At 44.0% G+C, this 26,453-nt stretch overlaps 1 protein-coding gene across 1 annotated transcript in view; it reads left to right on the top strand.

Moving 5' to 3' along the window:
* The first annotated feature begins 12,716 nt into the window (after positions 1 to 12,716).
* CRHR2 (corticotropin releasing hormone receptor 2) overlaps positions 12,717 to 26,453 on the top strand; it is a 167,685-nt gene continuing 153,948 nt past the window's right edge. Inside the window, exon 1 of the mRNA XM_063324316.1 lies at positions 12,717 to 12,959. Within this exon, the coding sequence (XP_063180386.1) occupies positions 12,894 to 12,959 (66 nt within the window). The 5' untranslated portion in view covers positions 12,717 to 12,893. The remainder of the gene's footprint in view (positions 12,960 to 26,453) is intronic.

A 26,453-nucleotide genomic window follows, 5' to 3' on the forward strand; every position in this document is an offset into this window, starting at 1 on the left:
CGCTGAGGAGACCTGCTGTCAAAATTGAGCCCTTCTGGAAGACAGCACCACAGGGGAGAGGCACTGCTGAGATGGCTCATCTGCTGCACTCACCACCTCAGTAGCAGATTAACAAAAGGCAGATGTCAGGTGTATTTAAGGTTGCCTTTTCCTGTTTTAAGCTTTACTTCTGTAACCTAGAGGCTTCTTCTGTGAAGGACTTCCCCACTGGGCTCAGCAGACTAAAGCCTGCTGTCTTTGTTTTAATCCTGATTGCTGCTTAAAGTAGACGAAGTGATTCCTCTGGTAGAGGTGTCAAGGGATGAGTTGTTTTTTTGTATTTTGTTTCCCTCTGCTGCAGAAGTTATTTAGATGGCAGGTATGGTCCCATGCCAGAAAAGGGGATAAATCCTCTAAAGCAGGCAGTGCTCTGTGGAGAGTCACTCAGCTGTGGGAAACTCCCTGTGCCATAAATGCCTTTTCCTTTCTTTCAGTAAAAGTATTTTTGCTTGCGTTGCACTCTGTGGCCCTGTGAATTCTGCTTGTCTTCTCCACAATCATACTTGTGAGACAATCGACTCACTCAGCTTTCTCCTGATTCCATTTGGTTGATAACACCCTTGACAGGAAGGTATGTGGAAAGCAATTCCAGGTATTTGATGTAGCGAGAAGTGAAGCACGACTATGCAACATCTGCCTCCTGGTGTAAATCACACAGGTAGAGCATAACCTGACAATAACCACAATCTGCTGATGGTAACTAAACTTCACCTTTCTTCCCCTCATGAGTTCTACAAAGATTATTCCCAAAGGAAAAATGCTGCCTCTATATGTAAATTAAATGCCAATGAAATACAGAATCATAGAAATACTTGGATTGCAAGAAACCTCTGGAGATGTCTCATCTAACTGCTGCTCAAAGCAGGGCTGACTTCAAAGTCAGGCTCAGGAACTTGTTCACTGAGGTACGGAAAAACCCCAAGCTTATTTTTTAAATAGATTAGTTCCCTGCGGCACTGATAGGAACTCTTTGAATCTCTTTTCCTTAAGTAATGTAGAATACATTGGAGTTCTTTCCAATTTGGATCAGAAAAGATGTGCTACCATGGTACAAGGCAATGTTGGTTTCATTTATTACTGCTGCTTGCTCTCTGCCTCCTTATAGGGAAATTTCCAGATTTTTAACTTTTGTGGAATAATTTGGCATTCAGTAGGTCGCTGCAAAACTTAGAATTCTTGTGGAGCACCTGCACTCATATCTAAATTTTAATTCAAGCCTTATAAGTATGATGTGATTTTGCAGTCCAGCCGCATTTTATCATCATACCTATCACTGCCTCACGGGCTGTTGTGCAGGATCCATTGTTTTCAGGACACATTTATATCTGTATGTTTCACCAGCATCCTGAATTTTTTTCATATGGATTGAAAGAAAGGCCTGTGGGGTGTGTCTTCCAGTCATCCAGTTTTATTGACAGCTGCAAGTACTTGGGGAATATTATTCTGTCTATCCTTACATGCTTCACCCAGTTGTTTCAAAGATTTCAAATGAGAATGAATAAAGCCTTTGTTAAGTCTGCCAAACACCTTCTGTATCTGTTCTTGGAGTCAAAGAGGAGTTGAGCCATTTTATACATAAAATTTCAGTCTTTCAAAAACTAGAACTTGTTTTTTCTGGGAAGAAGCTCAAGATTCAGTGAATTGCTCTCATCAGCTTATCCAGAAAAAGAGTGCCTTGCTTGCTTTCCACCTAAAAAAGAAAACAAACAAGACAGAAATTGCACACCCTTAAGCAAATTGCAGGTGGCTTTAGCTCAATCTCTCTACTTCTGTTTTCATTAGAGTGTGATTTGCATTAGCCCTAACAATAATCTCTTCCTTTCCTTTTCATGTCTGAGTGTGTAATGCACCATTTATTGTCAAACAGCCAATACCCAGGGAATTCAATTTCTGAGCAAAAAGAAACTCTTTATTGCCAATTCTCTGGTAAATAAGCATGAAATGATGCATCTCTTTTCTGCTATCATAACTCATTCTTTCATATCTTCATAGTAGAATTAGCTACTTTCATTGATACTTCAACATGTCTTTAAATGAGAACTTTCCTTCCATGAAGGTTTTGCCATTTGCTGGTTCTTCACCTTTGTGCTTTATGTGGGAAGATGAAAACCTGAATACATATTAATTCTCCACTTAGAATAAACAAAGTCAGGGTTCCCCTTCCATTGCCAGATAGTGTGGTACATTATGTTCTTCAAGTTTTTCTTCAAAAAAGGGATGGAAAAAGTCATTGATAGGAACAGGTTACAACTCAGTACTCCACTTTGAGAAGATCACTGTCTTTCTTACAGTGTGGTCTCTGTGGCAGAGAATGACAGTTCTGGAAAAAGTGAAAGTAGAGGCAGTGCAAAGGGAAATGGACGGGTCTCTGAGCAAGCAACGAGCCCTGCTGAATGATTTCCAGTACCAACTAGTGTGATATCTTCTCTGATGTATCATTTGCTTGTGAGCATTGAATGCTATGCCCTTTTTCCTATAGACAACACATTTTCCAGTTGTGTTTGTAACCCTAGCTCCACACACCTGCTGAGACAACTGCTTTTTGTTATTACTTACCAACACCAACAGTCTGCTCCTTTAGTTCCTGTGATGAAGGTCTGGGACAAGAAGCTGAAAGCCCAAGGATCCGAATCGGACCCCATTGGTAACTTTACAGAGGACAGGTAAGAGGATCAGGGAAGGTAAAAAGTGGTTGTGGAGGAAGTGATCACCATTTGATTACATTCCACAGTTTTTCAGCTTGAGATCTGCAGAGCCCAGACATGCTAGAGGAAGACACGGCTTGGATGGCTCCGTTTCTTCCTAAAAATTATCTAGAATAGAAATACTGCTGTGCAAAGGGTAGTTTTCAGCTGAGACAGCAACTCAGTACTGGCGGGATTAGAGAATTAGGAGACTAGATGGATGAAAAGAGCATGGTGAGCAACCAGCATAAAAATCTTTTCTCTGCCTTAAAGAGCTGGAAGGAAATTTCTGTAAGTGCTTGGATAGCTTCATCTCTGCTAAAATGAATAAAGTGTTGGAAATTTACAGGAATGCCTTTACATTTTGATGAGATGTTTCCCTTGGTAATCTACAGGCTGAGTCCACCCACTTGGCCACCTTTTCTGCAGTGTCCATGGAAACATCAGGCTAGAGCTAGGAATGAAGTATGTGGGCCCTAAAAGCCAAACAATGTGCATAGCCTTATCCTTTGGAGGACTTTGGAGGATCCACTGCTATCTTCATCTGACCCTTCAAGTGGGAGGTTTCAATACTGACATATGATACCCGGCCTGGAAAAGGTTGAACCATCCTAATCTAAGGTAGTATAAGTAAGGCCATTATTTCTTTGTAAAATAAGTTGTGCACCCCCCAAAATTACATTTAGTGAAAATAGAGACTGTTGGAGTTAAAGACATCTGATGCAAAGAGCTCCTGTGGAAAGGGATTACGACTGATGATTGTCAGAAGGGCTAAAGGAAATGAATACAAGCAATCTTGGCTGAGCCACAGTAAGCCCACCAGCATGTATTTTAATTAGAGTTCATGAAGCATCTCTCTGTAAAATTTCATACCCGAAGCTATCCAGCTTGAAACTGCTGTAGCTGATTGCTGAAATATTTAGGAGCGAATTAACATGAATGAGTAAAAGGTCCTAGAGCTCTCCTGCTTGTAAGATCTCTCATATAAAATAAGGCAACACATGCGACTTTGATTCAGATTCTGGGAGACAGATGTTCATCATAACAAAGTATTGCCAAAGGTGGCACTAATTAATTGCTGTGAACAAGATGGGTGCCAGAAATCAAATACTCTCACACTTAAAGACGATGCCTCTCGGTAAGGATTTAAGTGTGTTGAACCACATCTTCAGTCACTGTAAACTGTCATAATAGCATGGCAATGAAGAAGAGCTAAGTATATGGCAAGTAGTAAAACTTCCAGTGCAATTCCTTCTCTTAATGAAAGGTTGTATGGGATTCATCTCATCTAACTTCAGTTATCTACAATGCAGCTGTTCCCATCTGACCTCACTGCTCTCAGCTCCTTTCATAGTCTCGGGAAGAAACAGACAGAACTGGGATGTGCTGGGATGACTGTAGACATTGAGTTTAGGGTGTTGAGAAGCGAATCCAGACTTCTCTGTATTGATTAGGTGTGCACTGACTACGAAGGGAGAGTGGAGAAACCGGATCATCTGTAGGTACGTTATGAATAATGACTTTTATTCAGCCCAGTCCTACCTATGATGGCAGTTTGCCAAGCCAGGAAATTTCCTAGGAACTGATGTCTCATTTCCTATGTCCTTTTTTAAAAGTTCCGTGTCCTATACCAGACATGTTATGAATGTCTTATGCAGAGACTGAAATGTTAATAGGAACCTCTGCTTAGGATGCAGTCTGTCTGCTTGCCTTTGCTTCTACTTATCAGCATAATTTCTAGACCTGTTGTTTACCAAATGGAGCACTGTGCTGCTGCTCACTCTAGTAACTAGCAAGACTGAGATGACCGAAGGGCAAGAAGTAAAACGAAAAAAAACCATTATGTACAAGTTCCTTGTTTTGCTTTTGAAGAGAAATCATTTGTTTGACTATCAGTTTCTTGGCAGTAAAATTTTTGCAAGCGATTTATATACTAATGCAATAGTATTGCATATATTTGCAAAATATATTGCAAAAGCAAACTCTACGGTCACATTCAGTAGCTTCAGGATAAGTTTTATAACTATGCATCCAGCCTGAGAGTCCTGACTCACAGAGATACCTAATTTGAATCTCTTTTGCATGGATACTTAGCTCACTGAAGTAAGGCTAGTCCTTATACACAAATGCATATGGTTACATACCCAATATGGATTCAAGTGGCTAACGTTAGGCAGAATGGAAAAAATTCAGCAAGCACAATCCAAAATAGAAGGCAGTTATTCTTGGGAAAAAGAGTGATGCTTTTCTTCAGGGATGACACGATACTATTAGGCTACAGAGATGAAAAGAGATTAATTATGTTGACAGCTGAATTCTAGGCAAACGTATGTAGAAAATCCCCATTTTATGCATTCTTCCACTCTCTAAGCCTGGTTCTCCAGTATTACTTCACTGAAATCCACATGGCTACGAAGTGTAAAATTAGAGTATTATTGCTGTGACTGACAAAAAAATATTTGTAAAACTGCTTCTGGTTCATTTACCTGCCAGCTGCTGAGTCAAATTTTAGATTTTTAGAAATTTTAGAGGCTTCTCCCCACTAAAGCTGACAGTGTCAGGCAACTATGTGAAGAAATATCATGATCATTTTTTGCCTGTTTGTTTGTTTGCTGTGCAGTGAGCTCCCAGAGAGGTCGCAAACAGTTCTCGGGGAAACAGAAAAAAAAAGAAATGATTTTCAAATATTTCACTAAAAAAGTAAAATGAGCCGTGTTGTCAGATGATGGCAAAAAATAAAACAAACATTGCATCGGTAAAAAGTTTTTCTAAAGAAATTCCTGACATGCTGAGTGTGGTGCTGTGATAACCCCCCACAAGGAAATCCTAAAGCGACTTGGGAGTTCTGAGACCAGAAATTGCTAACGACTCAGATACTAAAATAAGTGAGACCTCAAAGAGTTCAGAGCAGCCTGCTCAAGGGAAGGATCCTCTCCAGACTTCATCTGGTGAAACTGCACTTCAGCAAGGAAGCTCTCAAAGGCAATAATGACGCTTGTCAGAAATGAAAAATTGAAATGTAGGGAAATCAGTGAAGACCTAATTGAATTACCGCGTTCTGGCTGCAGTCGCCTGCCATGTGTATACACTCAATCCACAGCAAACAGAGGGTAAGCACCTTAACTTGCCTGGTTCCCTGAGACTGGTGATGGGCTGGGAACATGCAAACTGTGAAAACATAGTTCAGATGACATGCAGTGTGGGATTCAGTACAGATAGTAAGACACGCTGCATTTCGAGGTCTCCTTGGGAGCTAGGTGCCTCACTCTAGTTAAAGGAGATCTACTCCATATAGCCAGTGGAACATAGAGAGTGAGCCCCAAAGAGAAATCTCTGTTAGACAGAAAAGTACTTCTTAGGTTTCATTGGGTTCACTAGATCTCCACTGACTATGATATGAGCTCAGCATTAAAGTACAGAGACACCTACATCTCTTTTTCTCAGTCCGTGAGAGAAGTCCTGTCCCTAGTAACCCATTTTAATTGCAGGACTCGATTTGGTGTCTGAGCCTCCGTTCAGAATGGAAACTACTACAGCATGAAAGGTGACATTGAAAGCTAGAGATGAACAAGTTATTTGAGCCACATATCTTGGCAGAAAACAAAAATCCAGATGGATTAATTGAATCAGAAAGATCCAAAGAGAAAGGAGAAATGGGAGAGGAGAGGAATAAGAGTTATATGAATCTCTCTCCAAACCAGTAAGCCTCTCATTTGTATGCTCTATGTTCCCAAAAGTACTGTAATAAGAGTTCTTCCTATTCAGGCCTTAGCAGTGGCCTGTAAAATTATTTCAAGTTAAAAGGATTGGGGGTTTGCTAAAGCTTTGGGTTTTATTTTTCTTTGAGATTGCTAAGATAAAAAAAACCCCACCCCTTGGAGAGTGAGCATTGTTTGAAAACATTGCCTGTGAAGTGGGAAGAAAACCCATAACATTTAGGAAACAGCCCTGAAAACTACATCCTGCAGAAAGCACAACAACAGAAGAAAGATGAGTCAGTTTTAAGTGTAATCAGTGGATTAAAGTTGGATGCAGAAATTGTGGGTCTCAGTCTTCCTTTGATTGTCTAGTGTCACATCCCTTTCAGCATCAGTGTGGTAAAATATAGGTCTACGCTGCAATCTAAATGCAAAATGCAGAATATTTTTCTGATAAAAAAGTGAAAGAGAGAGGCTAAATCAGATAGTCCTTTCTGCTATGTGAAAACCCAAGCTTTACTTCACAGAAGTAACTTGAAAGTTATTTGGAAGTAATCAAGTCACACCGAGACTCCATCAAAACGCCAGATCTACTTAGAGGGTATTGGTATCTACTTAGAGGCTTGAACTTCTGAAGCCAAATTAGGCAGTTGCTCTCATGACACATTTTCTTCCTCCCCCATTTGTAATGGGAAATATTTCCTGATAATATATTTAACAATATTTTAAAATCCCACTGAAGTAATTGCAACCATGGCACAGGTTTATCAAGGTTTCAATGCTTAGATAAGGATGGATGGGCCAACATAAGCTCAACTACGGGTTCTCTGAATTGGGATCAGTGTCGTCGTTTGTGTAACCAGTAGTTCCTCTTTCTCCTTCATATGACCCATGCATAAAGGAGTAGCTTTTCCTTCTAGTGAGGCACAGGAGTTATTTCTTGGATAATGAAGGAAACCATGGGAGGAAGACACCTTGAGACGTGAAATACAAAGAGAGCTGTATCAATAAGTATGTGCCACAGATCTCTAGATGACGGCAGTATGGCTCCACATTTGTCCTGACCTTGTAATCATCTCTCTGCAGTGGATACTGGTCTAACTATCTTTTTTAGACTCTTCCTGATGAGTCCAGTTACCCTCCCACCACACATGATACAGACCAGCTGAGAGTGCATTGACCAAGGTAGCTTTTCACCTACAGAATGGTGAAGGAATAAGTGTTGCCCTGCAGTTAACACCCCCAGATTTTGCATGAGATGTCCTTCCACAGGACAAGGACAAAATAGCACTAGTAACAGTGATGATTTAATGTTAAATTCTGCTGCCGCACAGTGGGATACCTGATCTTAAAATCTTGCTGAGATTGCCTTTGTTTTCCCTCCAGGATAGTCCTGGCCTGAGAGGAGGCTCCATGTCTGCTGGCTTGGACAGGAAATTTGTCTCTGAAATTCCTTTGCCAGGAAAGTTCAGGATCCCCTCGGAACAATGGTTCCCAGGCTGACAGTTGTCCTTCACAGCCTGCCTGTCAGCTGTAGCAAGGCACCTGAAAGTCTGACTGCAAGGCACCCAGATCAGCATCCCCCCTAATGTGGCAGCTTTGCTGTCCCCCAGCTGGCTGGGGAAAGAGGAGCATCTGGCAGTGCCTGCAGCCACCTTAACGATTCGTCCGGCCCATATGGGCTTGGTGCTAGCTTAGGTTTGTGGGGCTCTTGGGAAGCGGTGAGCTGATTGCATTGCCTTGGCAATAGAATGTGCAAAACACTACACTGGGGGTACTGTCACAAGGAAAAGCCCTGTGTTATTCCATGAGAATACAGTGTCCACATGAGTTCCACGGTAAACAGAGCCAGAAAATCTATTTTATGCCTAAGGAGTGATGCTTTCACCTCATTTGCCTCCTCTCCCCCCAGTCCCAAGGTTTATACTACACCCCAGAGACTTCACTATTAGGAACCATTTCACACAATGGAACTTTCTTTAAATATCACCATTTTCTCCTCTATCGTACTTACATTCCTCATTCAAGTGCAATTGCAAGTACTAGCTACTGAAGAGAAAGAATCTCTGTGCCTTTAGTTTGTCAGAGTGATTTCTGTTATCCTGAGCTGCGCTCATTACCAACTCTGACCCACCATTATTTCAGGAAACCATTACATTCATTATTAATAAGAACCCTCCAGCTAACTTTCTTCCCTTACAGACATTATTCTGCTTTCAAATGTCATCATGGCATTCACTCACTCCTCAGGAAGCCGGGGGGACTCCTCCCATTCCCTTTCCCAGCCTGACCTTTTTCAGATCTGGCATACCTAGATCAATTCACCTGCCTCTTTGAAACAGAGCTGAAACTGATGCAGTTGAAAGGGGACAGGGCAGTACAACACTTTAAGAGATTTGTAGCTGTTTTGAGGTGTCACAGCAGCTCTGGAAGGAGTTTAACTCCATTAGCTTAGGAGATGAATAAAACATCCAATACATACTTAAAATTGGATTCATTCAGATCCTGCACAAGAGTCCTAAAACCTACCTGAGGTTCCAAATGGGGACCCAGTCTGTCCACCTTCCCCAAAAGCCTGCATTATTTGATGGCTGACAATAAGAGTTAAACCTGCATTTTGCGCAGAGTATAGAGAGAACCTAGGTAGAGGTTGACGCTAGGGTCAGAAACTGAATAGAGTCTCTTTGGATGTTTTGATCTGCTGAAGGTCTAGCAAAAAGTGCAAGTACCACTCTGCATCCAGCCATATGTCTGTGATCAACACATACTCATGTCTTCCTGACATGATGAGCAGTCCAATCATGTCATCCCTGCCATCACTCTGCATCCATAGAAGAGGGCTCTGGATCTCACCTGGAGGGACGTATTTGATACTTTCTGTTAGTTCCCTTTTCTCCAACTAAAAGGCATCTCATCCCTCTGAGAGGTCATCCAATATTTCAGAGAGACAAAGTTGCTACCTGGTTTGGTCTGATTCCACCTGTTGTGTACTTATGCCTTGTGTGATGTTTGTGGTTATTATTAAAATAGTTTCTCGAGTTACTTAGTTTTACTGTAGAAACTCCTCAGGGTTCCAGACATGGCAAGAACCTTACTGTGTTAGATGTTACACCAAAACCTGGAGATGCCCTTCCTCCAGCAAGGATGCTTTCTGTACAGTTTCACCACTGAGAACAGTGGGGATACTTGCAGGCTTAGAGTTGAAGATATGTCTAAGTCTTTTCAGGAGCTTGAAAAAGGAAAAAAAATCACCACCAAACAAGTAAGGGGGAGTCATCCTTCTATGGGCATGGTTACGAGCAATATCTGAACGTCATTTGGGCAAGAACTGAACAATTGGATCCATGCCATGATCCCATATGGAGACTCACTCCATCCAACTGACCAGAATTGTCACGTTCTTCTCCTGCATTCCTGCACCTCTGCGTATTGATCTCATGGGCCTTAGTCTGTTTCCTAAAAGAGCAAGGCCTATGTTTCATATGCCATACCCACATGCATGAGCGTGTGTGTATATTTGTGTCTGTATACGTCTCTCTCTGTCTCCTTTTTAACTCTTTGACCAATTTCAGCCATAAAGCCAGACAGTATGATGAATGATCCTACCAGTTTTATAAAAGGACTTAAAAGAACACAGATCCCCCTTAAAGGGGATCTTGAAGGGTAGTGACCTTATAAAGCAACCCAGTCAACAAAAAGCTATGGTCAGACTCTGCAATCAGCCATGAGGGGAAAAGCCCTGGAAACAAGGCTGAGGGAATGATTTGTTTAATCCTTAGATAGTCACAATTTGGAGTTGTTTTGTTCTGTTTCAATACAGCTTTTAACATTATGAGGCTCCGGTTCTGGACAGTGCAATAAACACAGATAAATCATAAGAGAAAGCCACGGAGCAGCACACTGGAAAACCTTTCTGGTTTCGAGGCAGTCAACCCATGTCTGTGCACAGGCAGCTTGAGGCGTCCTGTACCAATTCTCATGAGTTCACGTAATCCTGTTGCGTGTGAGTTTCCAGTCCTGGAGGTGGATGTTTAAATGCAATAAAAAATTGTGCTGGATTTATTCCTTCTTTTGCATTTTCATGAAAGCATTCATATTAATTGGAAGCATGCAACTGTGGGTTATGGCTTTGTTTTCTTTTAATAATGAAAGGAAACAAATGTTGGTGTGCAACTGGCAGGGGAGGAAAAACTAGGCAAGCCTTAATATTTAAATGCATTCAAACTGTTGAATAACCAGAGGAAAAAGGAAAATAATGTTGTTTTGTGATAAGTTTTGCTGGTGTGTTAGGAGGATTCCAGGTCCTCTTGTGTATATAAGTGCCATCTCCTTGCTATGATATTCACGCTGTATTAAATGGGATTCCTGCATGGGATTTGGGATGTAAGCCTCCTTGTAGGTACTTAGAGAGGGTGGGAAGCCAAAGGAAAATAATTCAGCAAGGGTCCAAAGAAAGATGTCCAGGTACTTCTGCTTTTAAGTTATGCTTGCTAAGCTTCTGCAAACACTGAGAATTTGTTGGGACTTGTTCCTATGTGACACAATGACCTTTATGCCAACCGATTTTGACTTAAAAAAACAAAACAAAACAAAGATGATGGTAGTAAGGCAGTGTCTCAGGGAGGAAAAGGCACCTCCCTGAAAGGAGACTGTTGACAACCGGTGAGTAGGGCAGGCTTTGCCCATCAGAGGTGACAGGCAGTGTGTGACACTGCTCCCTGTGGAAATCCAGCAGCCAGGCTGGGAAGGAGCAGGTCATGGCTTATGTGCCTCAGGACACAGCTGGGCTTTTGGGGACAGTCCCAGCTGCAGCTGGGAGCAGGTACTGACTGTGATTCACAACACAGCTGGCTGTCCTCTGGGCAGATGGGATGGAGCAGAGGGGAAAAAAAAAAATCTTATTAGGCTCATTGCTGGCACTGGGAAGACCAGGACTTGGCCTGATGCCCACAGTCTAACAATACCACAAACGCATCCATTGTATGGAGAGGCCTAGTGGGACACAGAAGGCAGGGAGTAATTAGTCTCTGTTAGGCCCAGGAACTTATGGGCCCCAACAGTGTTGGGCATCCAAATCTATAAGACCCCAATTCCCTTAGCACCAACAGCCACCCTAGGGCAACAGAGCAGAGAGCCAGAAGCCCCTTGGGCAAGCGTGTCAGTGTGCTTATGGTATGAAGATATGGGGTGACCTTCTTTTGCCTTTGCTTGCATAGGGGTCCAGTCTGGCAAGTATCCATAGATGAGAAGTGCAGGACAAATGTGTCTTGTTTCATAGACCAAGTGCACCAGAAACAGCCACATGGGATGCTTTTGGGTTGCCTGGCTAGGAGTGTGTACATACCCAGCTGAGACGTGCTGTTGGGGAGTCTTACAAGGCTTGGTGCTGTGGAAGAAAAGGCTTTCCATTGCACCTCAGGAATAGCAAAGGGGATGCCGCACAGGCTTGGAGATCTGGGGGAAGGTGTGCTGATGAATTTGGTGACAAAGAGGCCGGAACCCTTTCACCCCTGGGGTACAGCCTGAAGACTTGCTCCTCATTATCCTGGAGGTGGAGATCCTCATTGCACCTAGTAACATTGCATCTAGGGCTGGGGGGCTGTCCTCTTACCCCTGAAGGACTGGCGGGTGGATCACACTGCACGTAGTGTCAGGGAGGATTCCTGCTTCCTTCTCGAGGCTCGCAGGGGGGTCCACAATGCACTTTGAGCCTGGGCAGTGAGGGAAACCTGTTGCTCCTGAAAGTTTATGGGCCACGGTGTTAATATTGCACCTAATGCAACTGGTGGTGAAGGGATTCTTATTGCTCCTGAAGGATCGGGGGCGGGGGGGCAGGGGGTGTCTGCATTGCGCCTAATTTTGGAAAGGGCTGCCCATCGTCTGGGCAGGGGAATTCCTCTTGTTCCTTGAAACTTTAAGACAGTGGAATCCCCAATATATATGGAGGGGTGGGGGAGGATCCCCGTTATTTCTGGAGGCTTGTGTGGAAGGCGCCCCCGTTGCACCCAGCGCTTGAGGAAAGGGATCTCTGTTGCACCTAGTGCTTGGGGAGGGGGTGACCCCATTCCTTCTGGAGGATCGTGGGCAGTGAAGTCCCTATTGCACCCAGTGCCCGGTGGAGGGGGGAATCCCTCTTCCAGTCAGTGCAGGGAGAGAGGAAGGTCCCCACTTTGCTTCTGGCGGCTTTGAGGGTCGCCCTCTCCCGGGACGCCCCCGGCCGCCTCCATCCCCGAGGCGTCCTGTGCGGAGGGCGGGCTCGGCTCCCTCCCTCCCTCCTTCCCTCCCTCCCCGGGGGTTTGCCCTGGGACGCGCCGGCAGCGCTGGGGCCGGCTCCTCGGCGGTGGGCAGGGGGTCAAGGGCAGCAGCCGGCAGGGGGGAGATGCCAGCGGCGGGGCAGCGCGGAGGCTCCGGCTGAGCGGGCAGCGCCAGCCCCGGGGAGACCCCCCCCGCCCCCCGCAGCCCCGCCGGCCCCATGGCGGGGCGGGCGCCGCAGCGCAGCCTCCCGGCGGCGGCGGCCGCCGCGCTCCTGCTCCTGCCCGTAAGTGCCGAGGCCGGGGAAGGGGTGGCGCGGGGACAGGGAGGGAGGGTGGGGGGCGCCCCGGCACCGTGGGGAACCTGCTCGGTCTGCGAGGGAGCTGGCGGCTGTGCCCTGGCCCTCAGGTCCCGCCCGCCCCCGGGCTCTGGGAGACCCTGTCCGGCGACGGTTACTCGCTCCCTCACGGGTCCCGCCCGATCCCGGGCGCTGACAGACCCCGTCCGGGGACTGTTACCCGCTCCCTCACAGGTCCCGCCTGATCCCGGGTGCTGAGGGATCCGTCCCAAGGACGGTTACCTGCTCCCTCACACGACCCGTCTGTCCCCGGGCGCTGACAGACCCGGTCTCGATGGCCGTTACCCGCTCCCTCACAGGGCCCAGCTGTCCCCGGGTGCTGACAGACCCCGTCCGAGGGCCATTACCTGCTCCCTCACAGGACCTGCCAGTCCCCGGGCACTGACAGGCCCCATCTGGGGACCCTTTTCTGCTCCCTCACAGGACCAGCCCGTCTCCAGGTGCTGACAGACGCCGTCTGGGCACCATTACCTGCTCCCTCACAGGTCCCACCCAACTCCAGGCGCTGAAACACACCATGGCCGCTCACCTCTGGGTCCCCTCAGAGCCCTGGCGCTGAACCATGGCCCTTCTTGGTCTCTACGTCTCTGTGAAGCAGCCGCCTCCCCATCCCCTTTCCTTGACAGAAAAAGTCCAGCTCAGGGACCCCACTAGGGTGGCAGTGCTCTGCCCAGAGGAAGGGGGTTTTCCTGCCACCGCCTACTTCAGTGGGGCAGTGGGTGGCCATGGCTGGTGCCCGTCATCCTCAGCCTTTTGCCCTGGTGCCTCTCCTCTCAGCATGTGCCCAGCGTCGGTTGCTCTTTCACCTGAGGGATTGATCAGCAAACAAGGGCAGGGCTCAGCCCACACGTCCATCCGAGTGTTTGTTCCGAGTTTCTCTTGAGAGAAATGTAAGAGAGGCTTTTCCTCATGGTCCTTCTTCATCACAAGCTTCCCACTGGGTGATGTTGGGATGAGGTGGAGATAAGAGTGGCCTGTGTTAGACTGGACTTAAAACAGCTTTCCCAGGCAGCACTCCTAAGTCAGACTGACTTCTCTGGTGTCTTGTTTGTTTTAAGTGATAGTTTTAAGTGTGGTAATTGATACTTGCAAAACAAATGTGAGAGATTAAGCCAGAGGTACGCTGATCTTGCACAGAATTCATAAAGGCTGTTCCCACAGCATTAAAAAAGTGTCAGTGATCCTTCTGGACTGTGGTGTAATTTGCCCATCTTTAACATTTCTTTAGATATAGAAAGAAAGTCTGTTCTATTGCCTTGTGTTCTGTCTTTTTTTATTTGCTTGTTTTTTTCCTCTCTATCTAATTGACAAAGAAAGATAGAGGGAAGCCAGGTCAGGAAAAGCAACAGGCTCTAAAGACAAACAACAATTTAATCTTAAAAGCTTTGCAGAAACTTTTTTAGAAGACAAAGAATATTTTCTCAGGTCCACCAATGTCTTTTTTCCCCAGTCTGATCCCAGCGCACATGGGATCAGAGTGGCACGGGTCTACACACTTGCCATCTTCAATCCCAAACCAGTCCTTCCTAATCTTTGTTTCTTAGTCCCTCTTCTCTTCCAGGCTGTGTTTTCCCATATTGATTTATTTGGGTCCATAAAACCATTTCAGTTTATGTTTAGAGAGGGGAACTTCTTGCCAGTTTTAACTACTTTATCAAAAGTACCCAGGTACCGAGAGCTGCCAGACTAATTCTTTTCCAATGAATCAAAAAATGTCGTGTGTTTCCTCTCTAGATGTAATCTACGGATGATTTTTCAGTTCCCCTGTAACTTCGCATTTAAATTATTTCTGTAAATTTTGGTAGTTACATTGCTGCTTTAAAAACAAAACAGCTCCCTTGAAAGAAAGATAAAGAAAAAAAACGTAGCGCAGCTTAGGAACCAAAACCTCAAGTTTCCATAAAATGCGTTTAGTCTGAGAGAAATGCATTCTTGGAGTGTATTCCAAGTGGGCTTATATAGAGGAGCTTGTTTGGATGTAGCATACTTGTGTCTGATAGAGACTGGTGCGTACGCCTGTGCGGTTTGTGGAAATAATGTGTTGGAAGATGATCTTCAGCCTCATGTATAGAACAGCTCTTGTGGCTCCGGTTGTAGCTGAAGCAGAGCTTTTACTGTCCTTTGGGGGTGTGTTTTCATCCGTGAACATTGGTGGTAAATCTGTATCTCTGCTTTACAGCTGGACGAAACCTTGCACCAAGAAGCTTAACAGCAATGTTTTAAAACTTTGGCTCAAATCCAAGGCTCTTAAGTTCCTGTTTAACTTGAAAACACTTGAAAGTTGACTTGAAGTCAATGGCTCTATTCACATTTGTGGATTTGAGAAAAGGCATAGCTGCTTGTGGGAGCAGGCCCTTACGCGATTAAGGAAGCTTAAGTTTTCACAGCAGCTGAGCAATTGTGTTTTATGGGAACTGCAGGTTTGCAACACTTACGAAATGAGGCAACTTTCTAGTACAGAATTAGATCTGCTGCGTGAAAATGCTGGTGCAAATGACCTGTCAGATTGCACAGGGCTGGTCAGCGAAAGGGTGAAGACTTGCACAGCAGGCTCTGAGATTTATGTTCTCTTGAAGGGTTCCTGTACATATGATACACTGGAAAATGTGTTTACTTGAATGCGAAAAACAAACAAACAAACCATAAAACAAAGGCGAATGAATCTCTTGACATTTTGATATAGAGTCCTTGCTGAGTTCACGTAATTTGGAGGAGGGGGGATTATTCATCCAAAAAAAAAAGCAGAGCTTGCTATAATTCTTGTGCTCTCCCAAAGCTGTTAAAACAGCCAGAGCAGTTTGAGTATATCAGCCAGTGGTGACAAGTTAAATAATATTCCTGGTCTGAGACTGCCAAAATTCAGTCCTACTGTGAATTAATGCAGCATAAACATCTCATCGTGAGAAGCCTTTCCTGGTGTCATACTTTGGCAGGGTTTAAATCTGTAGCCATCTTGTGGCAATTACTGGGTGTTTGAAGGAGGCAGTTGTACGCAGGGAAGAACAGCTGATGTTGGCCAACTGGTAGTTTTGCCATGAAACATTTCAGTGATATTCATAGCTGCCCTTAGCTAGAAAGAAAGCAGCCTTTAGCTTTTGTTCATATAAGGCATCTGCTTACATATTATTCTTCTGTCAAGAGCAGAGAAGAAATAATGATTAAGTCCTCTAAACTCTGTGGCCTTCATATTGAAAACCAGAGCATGGTTGTGCCAGCTCTGCTTCTCGCATGTCTCTGCTGAAGCTGGTGGAGGAAGACAGTGCAGGGGTCTCATTGCAGGTGCGTAGTTTAGTTTAAGTCTCATAGGTTATATCCCTACTAGTACATTAAAATTGCCGGGACAGCTTTTCAGCCTTCAGGCCAAATGCCAGAGAGTGGCTTCTGCCCATACTATTAAGCTTCTAGCTTCTAAAAGGGGGAGACAGTGTGCAAACTGCCCATTGAGAATGGTCCATGGTGCAGCCTAACTCCCAGGTCATTCCCGGGGAACTGTTTGAGATACCGCTAGATTGCCTGGGGCAAAAATGTGGCCAGGAACCATTCTAAAAATTTAACAGTATAAATGATTAAGTACTTAAAACAGACCTTTGCACTGTTTGATTTATTAGCTTAGATGGAGTATGCTGTACTCCCATTGCTTGATCCTCTCAATGAGTGCCTGAGGGAGGCATTTTCCTCTAAGGCAAACTCTTCATTTCTTTGAAGTCAGCAATCAGCTTTCTTTGTGTTAGAGATTCCTGTGGGATCCTGCTGGTGATGTGATGATCTGAGAGATCCACAGTGAGAAAAACAGGGTGGTGGATAATATAAACTTTTTAAGGAAGTGTGTTTCTGTTTTCTTTTTATTTTCATTTTGCCCTACATATTAGCAAACCAAGCATTTTGAAAATATTACATTAGAACAAACATTTGCAAATTTCTATTTTTTTTAATAGTTCTGCAGATTTTATTTTTCGGGGAGGGGGGGAGGTGAGGAAATGTGGGTGGTAAAAACAGGCTACACACCCTGCTGAATTTGATCCTTTTTGGCTTATGTCACTTTCAGGTTTGCAGGACTGCAAAGGAGGCTCTGGGGAAACCCACGAAGGAGGCTTTGGAGAAAAGCTGATTTACTTTAGATTAAAATTTTATCCAGTAAATGACGTTTTTGCAGGGATTTCCTTTTCTGCTCTGTGTCTATAAATTGAAGTAGATAGATCAAATCTTGATCACACACATGGCCTTCTTTCTTTTAACCTGCACTAGATTTCACCCCAAATGTAGTCTGTTCTCCCTTAAAACGCAAACATTCTTAGGTGTGAAGCTGGAGCTGTCCAGCGAGCCACATGTCAGCTCCTTGCCTCCTGTAGATGTGCAATGACATGTACAAAGCGCTGCATAAACATTGTCTTTCCCTCCTTATCTTCCTGCCGATTTGCTTTACCAAACTATTTCTTTATGCAGAATTACCTTATTTTACTGTTAATCCTTTTTTTTGTTTTAATCTTAATAGCTTTGAAAATAGCTATATTTGATTTGAGGTCGTGAGTGCTGGATAAAGAGCTTTATGTGTTTTTTTTTTTTTCTCTGAAGAGTTGGATAAATTTTGCCGTGGCCTGTATTACAAAAGAAGACAAATAGAAACTAGTCATTGTGATCGGTCAGCTAACAAGTCCCATTCTTCACATGAATTGTTGCTTCAATTCCATCAATCATGTCCAAATGTATGAAAATTTCATTTCCAGTTTCTGGTGTGAGTGTGGGGATAATTGTTAGATGCCTCCTGCAGTGCTCTTTGATGTATAGCATGTCATGCTTTCCTCAGTACTGATCAGTTCACTGGGTCTGGGATCATTTGGATTGGCTCTCGCAAGCAGAAGTTCCGCCGGCTCTGCATGATCTTGACAAAGGCTGTGCCGTTTGGGAAGTGCTGTGGCAGGGATGGCAGTGTTCTGAGAAAGGCAGTTCACAGAGGTTGGTTTTGACACCCTGTCCTGACCTCCAGCTCACGAGTACCTCATTGCTGTGAGAGTGAGCCCACGTTGGGAGTCAGGTGCTGGGAACGTGCTGCTCCTGTCTGTGCAAGTCTTGTTCCCCAACTGACAGCTTTATTGTGGAGCTAAATGGGTGGAGAACTTGGAAGCTGTCCTTCTCTGGGAATGATCAATTTAACGGCATGTGTTTGTACATAAATGTGGCTTGTTTTTACTAAATAAGAAAGAAAATCCATTTGGTATTTCTAGAACTGAAAAGTACTTCTTCAACAGAGCTGTAAGAAAGTGAAACTAATTAAAGCTCTATAAACTTTTGCGTAATCCTGGCTGAATAACTATCCACTCTGGGTTGCGTATGCCGGGAAAGTAAATAGTGAGCAATGCAGATGGAGATTAAAATACATTAGCTGTCCTCACTGCAATGCTAAACCCTTGCCCTGGTAATAGTAGCTGAAGTGCCAGAGAACTGGAAGGGAGCCACCTACCTCTGAGGGCTATGGGATAATCCCTCTTGCTGTTAACCACTTTCCTGCGATGTGGGAGGCTTTCAGATTGTTGTTATCTCTGTACTGCCTTAGTTTCAGGAGTGCTGTCCTCTAGCAGGGGTGGCTTTTCCAGTGGAAAGGAGAGAGGAAAGGAGGTCAAAATGAATAAAAGGAAGTGTGCTGATGAGTCTGAACAGGTTGCCTGCGGGGGTGCCAGCCAGGCTCTGCTAGCGGGTGTCTCAGTGCATGGACTAAAGTATTGATTCCCTTTGAGTGGCAGGAGCAGACTCCTACAGCCCAGACATAGCTTGAGTTTCAGGAGGCTCATGCCAACAGAAGCAAAGACGTGGCCCGTGAGCCAGCACCAGTGGCTGTACTTTGTAGTGTGGCCATCACAGGCGTAAACTTTCTGCTTTCTCAGTTCCAGGTCCCAGGGCTACTTAGAGGAGCATTGTGCTCCTGCTCTTTCCCTGTTTTGTGGGTGAGGATGTCCAGGGACCAGTCTGCTCATTCTGTTGCCAATTGACACTTTCAAAGCAGAGAGGAAGGCCAAGGTTATCCCTCTGGCTGACAAGAATGGTGTCTCAGAGCACATGGCATGATTTTGACTAGGTGAACTCCAAATCAGATGGAGTGAGGATCTTTCCTCATCCTGCCTCATGTCCTAACTGCTGGGGGATCAGCTATTTAGTCCATCTTGAACTTGAGAGACCTTCCTAGGTGTAACAAATCCCTGCTTTCTCAAAACAAGTGTCTTTTCATGAATATTTGCAAGTCTTGTCAGACTTTCAGTATTTCTTTCGGACATAAAAGAGGTTTAAAAGAAAATTCTATCATTAAATATAAAAATAATTTAAAAATACCTTTTCATAGTATTTGGCATAATATTTTAATTATGATTATGCAAACAGAGTCCAAAATATTGAAAATATGAATGAAAAAATTCACAAAGCCTCTAGACCGCTGATTATTGTTCAAGATACAGTTTGTAAACTGTTAATTACAGCATTGCCAATAGAAAGGGTTTGGGAATAACGGTTGTCTGTTATTCTTTTTACCATAAGGGCTATATGTCTTAAAATCAAGGAATGAAAAAATAATTTATGCTGAGAGGGACTGCTAGAACTCTCTTGTCCAGCCTCCTTCTCAAAGCAGGGCTAATTCCAAAACCAGATCATGTTGCTCAGGGCCTCATTCGGTTCAGTTGTGAAAATCTGCAAAGGTGGAGATTTCACAACATCTCTTAACCTCTTTTCACAACATCTCTGAAGCTCTTTTCCAATGTTAAGTTGTTGTCATGGTGCACAATATTTTCTTTATGTCCTGTGAGATTTTCCCATGCTGCAACTTGGGAATGATGCCTGCCTCTTGTCCTTTTGTTGTCAACTTCTCAGAAGAGTCTGACTCCTCTGTAATTCCCCTTCAGATAGTGGAAGACTATCTGTTGACTAGTTGAACCTTCTTTTGTTCCAGTCTTGGAGTTAAACTTCACTGTGATATGTGCTTTTCAAATAACAGAAGTGGGCTCCAGCCCAAGAGTTAGCAGCTTAAGGAAGAAACATAGAATCATAGAATCATAGGGTTGGAAGGGACCTCTGGAGATCATCTAGTTGAACCCCCCTGCCAGAGCAGGGTCACCTAGAGCAGGTTGTACAAGAATGCGTCCAGGCGGGTTTTGAATGTCTCCAGAGGTGGAGACTCCACCACCTCTCTGGGCAGCCTGTGCCAGGGCTCTGCCACCCTCAAAGTAAAGAAGTTCCTCCCCATGTTTAGGTGGAACTTCCTATGCTCAAGTTTGCGCCCATTACCTCTTGTCCTGTTGCTGGGCACCACTGAAAAGAGCCTGGCCCCATCCTCCTGACACCCACCCTTTTATAAGGGTTGATAAGGTCCCCCCTCAGCCGTCTTTTTTCTAGACTGGAGAGACCCAAATCCCTCAGCCTTTCTTCATAAGAGAGATGTTCCTGTCCCCTGATCGTCTTGGTAGCCCTTTGCTGTTCCCTCTCTTGCAGTTCCGTGTCCTCCTTGAACCGGGGAGCCCAGAACTGGACACAGCACTCCAGGTGCAGCCTCACCAAGGCAGAGTAGAGGGGGAGGATGACCTCCCTCAACCTGCTGGCCACACTCTTCTTGATGCACCCCAGGACGCCATTGGCCTTCTTGGCCACGAGGGCACATTGCTGGCTCATGGTCATCCTGTTGTCCACCAGGACTCCCAGGTCTCTTTCCACCAAGATGCTCTCCAGCAGGTCAGCCCAGGTCAGCAATGAATGGAGAGAAAGAATTAAGAATGAGCCAGTGAGGTGACACAAGTCATCAGCAGTGAACTGTTATGAAGTCTTGTGTCAAAGGAGCATTTTGTGGAGGATGTAGAGGTACCATTGCTGGCATTCCATGGACAGGGAGAGCAGATATCACCAGCTGATTGAAGTCTTGATCCAGAACGGGAGACGGGTTTTTGCCTTTTTCAGGTGGGAGCATGCTGGCAGAGACCTGCAAAACAAAGCTTAGGAGCTCACATTTGATGAGCTAGAATTGGGAGAGCCTGTGAAGGGTGGCTTTGAAGTGGAGTGGCGGTGTGGTGACAATGGATGGGTGAATGATCTTTGCAGAGGCTATTCAGGTAGATAAGAGTTTGCCTGGTAGAGGTAGCTGAGGTACTGGCATTCATTTGGGTAAATGTGACTTTTAAACTTGAGCTACTCTGGATTCCCTGTGCGTTTTGTCTCCAGTGCATAAGTCACCTTGTCCTAAAGTGCATGTTTAAAGCAGAAGTGATGGATTGTTCCTTGATAGTGCTTCCTTCTTCCACTGAGTGTTAGGGAGCCTAAAGCAATGTCTTCTGAAACAGGTGAGTGAGGTGAATCACATTTGAGCTGCTGAGGAGATTCATACTAATGTGAATTGGGTGGAAAGAGTAGGGAAGAATTAGTCAGAGGTTTGGTGTGAAGAGCTAGGAAAAGGGCAGATATGAAGGCAAGACTACTGTGAAGGGCTTGCTCCCTGTCCAAATTCTGAATATGATATCCACAGATATGGGTAATGAAGAACAAAAATCTATAAGGGTGTGAAACTGAAAAATCTTTTATTAGAAGACAGCTGTAGCCTGTGATTCAAATGCTGTTTTGCTCCTTTTTACTATCTCTTGTTGCTTTCGGAGGGCATGGAGACTTGGTGGGACAAGTCCAGCTCATGGGTGGCCTTAAACGGTTTTGCTTTATATGCTGTGACTCAGAAAGTCCCCTTAGCACGTGCATGGCTTTCAGTGGGTGAAGAACCTCCCCTCCCCACCCTTACTCAGCAGAGCAAGCAGGCAGATGCTTAATGAAGGCAGATCTCCAAGTTCCAAAGACAACAGTGAAGTTCAGTGGTGGGCTCAGTGTAGCAGATGCCTGAGTTTTTTTAATTTATTTCTGAATAAAGGTGAATTTAATTTCATACTTAGAACTGAGCATGTGTTTAGTTGCTTTATTGAACTGAGGTCCTACTTCCCGTTCCATACAGACTTATATTCTCTTTCTCCAGACTTCCTGGAAGAGCTGCAGAGTACAAGCTGGCCTCCAAGATCATAGAGCAATATCTCCTGGATCATTTGGGGATCACTAGCTTGTAGTACTATTTCATCTAGCCGCTTGGATTAATTTAGACAAGTGAGGATAGGGAGTTGAAAGAGCTGAAGGATGACTCAAAAAGGAAACTGTTTTTCTTGAACTGTGCTAGCGGTCTTGCCTTTTACTGTAACCTTAGCTGGCTCAGGTTTCAGGTTGCAGGTTGCCGTGAAAACTTGTATTTAGACCTTCTATCACAAATGGAAATTATTTTTCTGGTGAAGCAGAGCCAAACGATTGTACACTGCCAAATGCTGCTGCACTAGCAAAGTTAAGTTACTGAGTTGAGAAAGGCCAAAGATATCTTAAAGCAGAGGACTGACCTTTTTTGGTTCTTCAACAAGCAAAGTATTTCCACCATGCTGGCTCTCTTAGCACTGTCCTTTAATAAGCATCTCTTTCGCATACATCTTGTGTATGAAGCAATCACGCGACAGTGGATATAAATCCATCCTGGACACAGAAAAGATTGCCTTCCCCTCCTCTCCTAGGCTGTTCTTTAAGTAGCATTCTTCACTCTCCTGGTTGTGCATATTCCTTCAGGTGATTAGTAGTCAGCAAATATTCTGGCTCTCCTCGCTCTCTCCCAATTGCCATCTCTTGTTAGAGAGAAAGAGCAGCTCAGATGAATGTTGGCATTTGTTACAAGTGCATTCCACTGAATACCTGGTGTTTTTCCCAAAGCATCTCTTTTCACATGTAACTACTGGTGTTGGCAGGAACTTTCCAGACACCCACCTGCCCTGGAAACTCCCTACTCTATCCTACAGAGTATGGATTTTGTCAAGGAAGTCTGGGATTTGCTTTGATTTTGCTGCATTGAGCTCTTTCACTAATTATATTTTCACAGTGAAGTTAGACACATGTGTTTCCTTAAACTGAGCTTCTGTGGGCACAAACTAACAGTTTTTGCATTTAATTGGATGCCTGCTCTGAGACAGTCCTTCCCAAATGTTCAGGTGAACACTGGATTTCATTGTAGAAATGATACATTTGGAGATCTTAACCTAATAAGGTTACCTTTGAGCCACAAGTATTTCTCAAATTAATTTATTGTCTAATTGAAGAACTAAAAATTAAATCCAGGTTTTCCTTTTCTCTTTTTTTTTTTTGAGTTCCACTGCAAAACTACCAATACCAGCTTTCTGTGTGCTGAAGGCAGTTTCACTGAACTCTTGATGTTGAAACGAGGTAGAATTTAAGGCCTCAGCACTCCCCGCTGTTTTACAGAAACCACAGGGAGGAGGTGTAGCTGGAGTCTTAGCAGTAGTGCCACTTCACAGATATGAAGGGTAGGAATAAGCATCCTCCTGACATGATCCATGCCATTACCATAGATGTCTAGTCAGGAGGGGAAAGTGCTTTGACTTTATAAGGAGCACAGATGGCTAGTTTAGACTGAGACTTCATTTCTGTGTGGTAAGGGAGACATGAGATGGATCATTCTCTTGTCAACTGTGGACTGAGCACATGTTTTGTGGTTGATAACTGCAAAAGTGTTTGGGATTGGAAGGTCGCTTCATCTTGCTCAGTAAAAGAAAGAAAACGGTAGTACTCCAGATAATTGTATAAGATAGTGATGTGTTCCTGTCTTCTGTAGACATCACCTCTGATAATGTTTTTACCTCTCTTTTTGTCTAAAGAAAATTTAGGAAGGATTCATCTAAGTTGCTCTGTCCTTACAGTGAGTGAGACCCAGCTAATGCAGTCAGTGGAGGTCAGGGACTGATTCATTTCAACATAGGGATTTAAAATGTGGCAGATAAACTGCATCTGAAAAATTCCTACTTCTCTTCCTGACTTGCAAAGGAATCCCTGGGTGATAAGCTAAGCTGTTCCTCTCTTTATTTTGAAGTCTGAGCTATTTGAGTTAGATCCCACTTCTTTTCTGCGACTGGCTTTCTGATGAGATGCTGTTGTAGTTCCATGGGGTGGATTTCTCTAGGACCTTGTAAGTGCTAGATACTACATTTTTTTTAAAAGGGAGAGTTTTTGCTCTGTTGCTTTGAGACTATGTCTCAGATGTCAGCACCTCTGCTTTTGTTCAGCCTGCCACCAGCAGATGTTTTACAGGGAGGTGTGGCAGCTTTTCCTAGAAAGCTGACTTTTATTAGACAACTAGAATACTGTATCTGGGATTTCGTATGTGAGAACGGGAAAGCGGAGCGTATGCATCTGTCCATGTTTGGCAGCATTCGCTGCCTCCAAGCTTACCTCCCTCATCTTGGCAATGAGCGTTGCACTGTCATGTCTCATCCTTTTCCACTTCGAATCTTTCCTTCAGTTTTCAGTCACACTGACTTCATCCGCTCTGCTGCTTCTTATTGCTAGATATTTAAACTTACAAGATGCTGTCAGTTGTATCTTTGTAGTAGCCCCATGCCTGTATTGACAGTTTCGGATCCTATTTATAGCTCTGGGGGCTTGTTTGTATTACTGTAGTCATTTCTTACACGTTTGAGAGAAGAAAACAATCTCTCCAGTGCAGATGAATTACAGTACCAGTGTTCATCTTTTTAATATATATATATCTATCTATATATCACTACTTAGTGGAACACAATAATCTTTCAAACCAGGACTCTTATGTTAATTGGTTTCAAAAGTAAATTACAAGTCCTGTCTAATCTGCATGAAATAACCACAAATTCTGGTAGGAACTGAGCGGAGTCAACACTGTCATGGATCAGATATTTGTCTGTACCCAGAGCTCTCCATATAGATCCATTGAGGCATATTACATACATCATATAATGTAGCTTATGTGTTTTTATGACTTCATGTTAGTAATTTATGAGACCACTTGTGTGACAAAGAAAAAATTCTGCATAAATGTATGTTTGAGAGATTGGAGGCCTTCTATTTTCAGAGGAGCACACACTACTAATAGTGTTAGAAGTGCCTTGCAACTTCTAACAACGTAAGGTAGCGATACGTTACTCTCTCTTAGGTTGTTGCCCTTTTCATCTGCCCTCCCGATATCTAGAGGTGATCTTCTGGTGAGTTCCTCTGATTGTGTCTCGTAGTTGCATGCCCTCTGACAGAGATGAAGATCTTTCATGCATTAATGAAGAGCAGTGACCATGGCCAAGGGGAAAGGTCTAAAGAAATGGCCATGAGAGACACAGTGACGCACTAGAACAATTCATCCACTCCTTTTCTGAAAGTCCTCTCAGATCTGAAGAGGGACTTGACCAAAGGCTCCATATATTGTTCTGAAGAGTCAGAACTAGCCTGCAGACTATTAGTTGGTGCCTCTGCTTAGAAAGTAAAGGACTTCTTTTCACCTTAATCTCTGGGTCAATGCATTTTTTTATTTGTTCATAAATGTCCACAGTGGCACAAAGAAATTAAGATAGACATTTCTGTACCTATTTCAGATAAATGTGTGAGACAATGTAGAACTGATTTAGTGGGAAGAGGTCATGGAATAGTAGCTGTCAAGAGAAATGCAGTTTGAGTATAGTAGTGCTTTAGTTACTCAAAGCAACTAATATTTCAAAATCCATATGCAATCACAAACCCAATTATTTATCTTTAAAATTCTGCATTACTTAAATATTGCTATTTTTTGCTGTTCTTTATTATTTTTAAGAGCGTTTTTTAGGCTTTAAATCCAATTTTTAAAAAGTATCACATACAAGATAGCTGTTCACTGTGGTCAGTGCAGAGAAAATGAAAGCAAAAGTAACATAATATGTGGAAGGCGCTTTTCCCTCCCGCCAAATGAACCTAAGTTGACCCTGAAGCAAAAGTGACATTTAACCTTTCTTGTTCCTACACACGCTGTGCTAAGCTTGACCTCTGTCTGTTCTTTCCCATCATCTTATGAAGTGGACAGCTGAACATCCAGTGTATTTACAGTACATGGAGATGTCTCAAGTTTCTTCTTTGAAGTGAGACAGTGCTTCGGCCTGTGAGGTAGCAGAAGGGTGGAGGGGCAGAAGGGAAGAAATGCCTCTGCTATGTCAACTCACGTGACTGGGTCTGACATGAGACACGACCACTACAGAGTCTGCTTTCTGCCAGGCTCGGCTGGAGTTCTGTGCCATGTAAGATGGCATCTGCCCTGGCTGCGGAGCAGAGCCATTGCCTTCCTCTGTCTCCTTGACCTGACCATGCATGGTCAGTACCCTGGGACGCTTTGTTACAGGAGGCAAGAGTTTGAGTCTCCCTGGAGGAGAATCAGCAGCTTCATGGTGTTTATTTGAAAAGAATGAAGTCTGAGAAAGGCTTTTTGTTCAAGACTTTCTATTTTGTAAAATAACAGCGAAGTGAGAAACAGATAGAAATGGTATTGTACAAAGAACAGTTGTTCTTTAGAGACCAACATTGCTGATGAATTCTATTGCCATG

This window comes from Chroicocephalus ridibundus, chromosome 2, assembly GCF_963924245.1.
Source record: "Chroicocephalus ridibundus chromosome 2, bChrRid1.1, whole genome shotgun sequence".
Taxonomy (NCBI): Eukaryota; Metazoa; Chordata; class Aves; order Charadriiformes; family Laridae; genus Chroicocephalus; species Chroicocephalus ridibundus.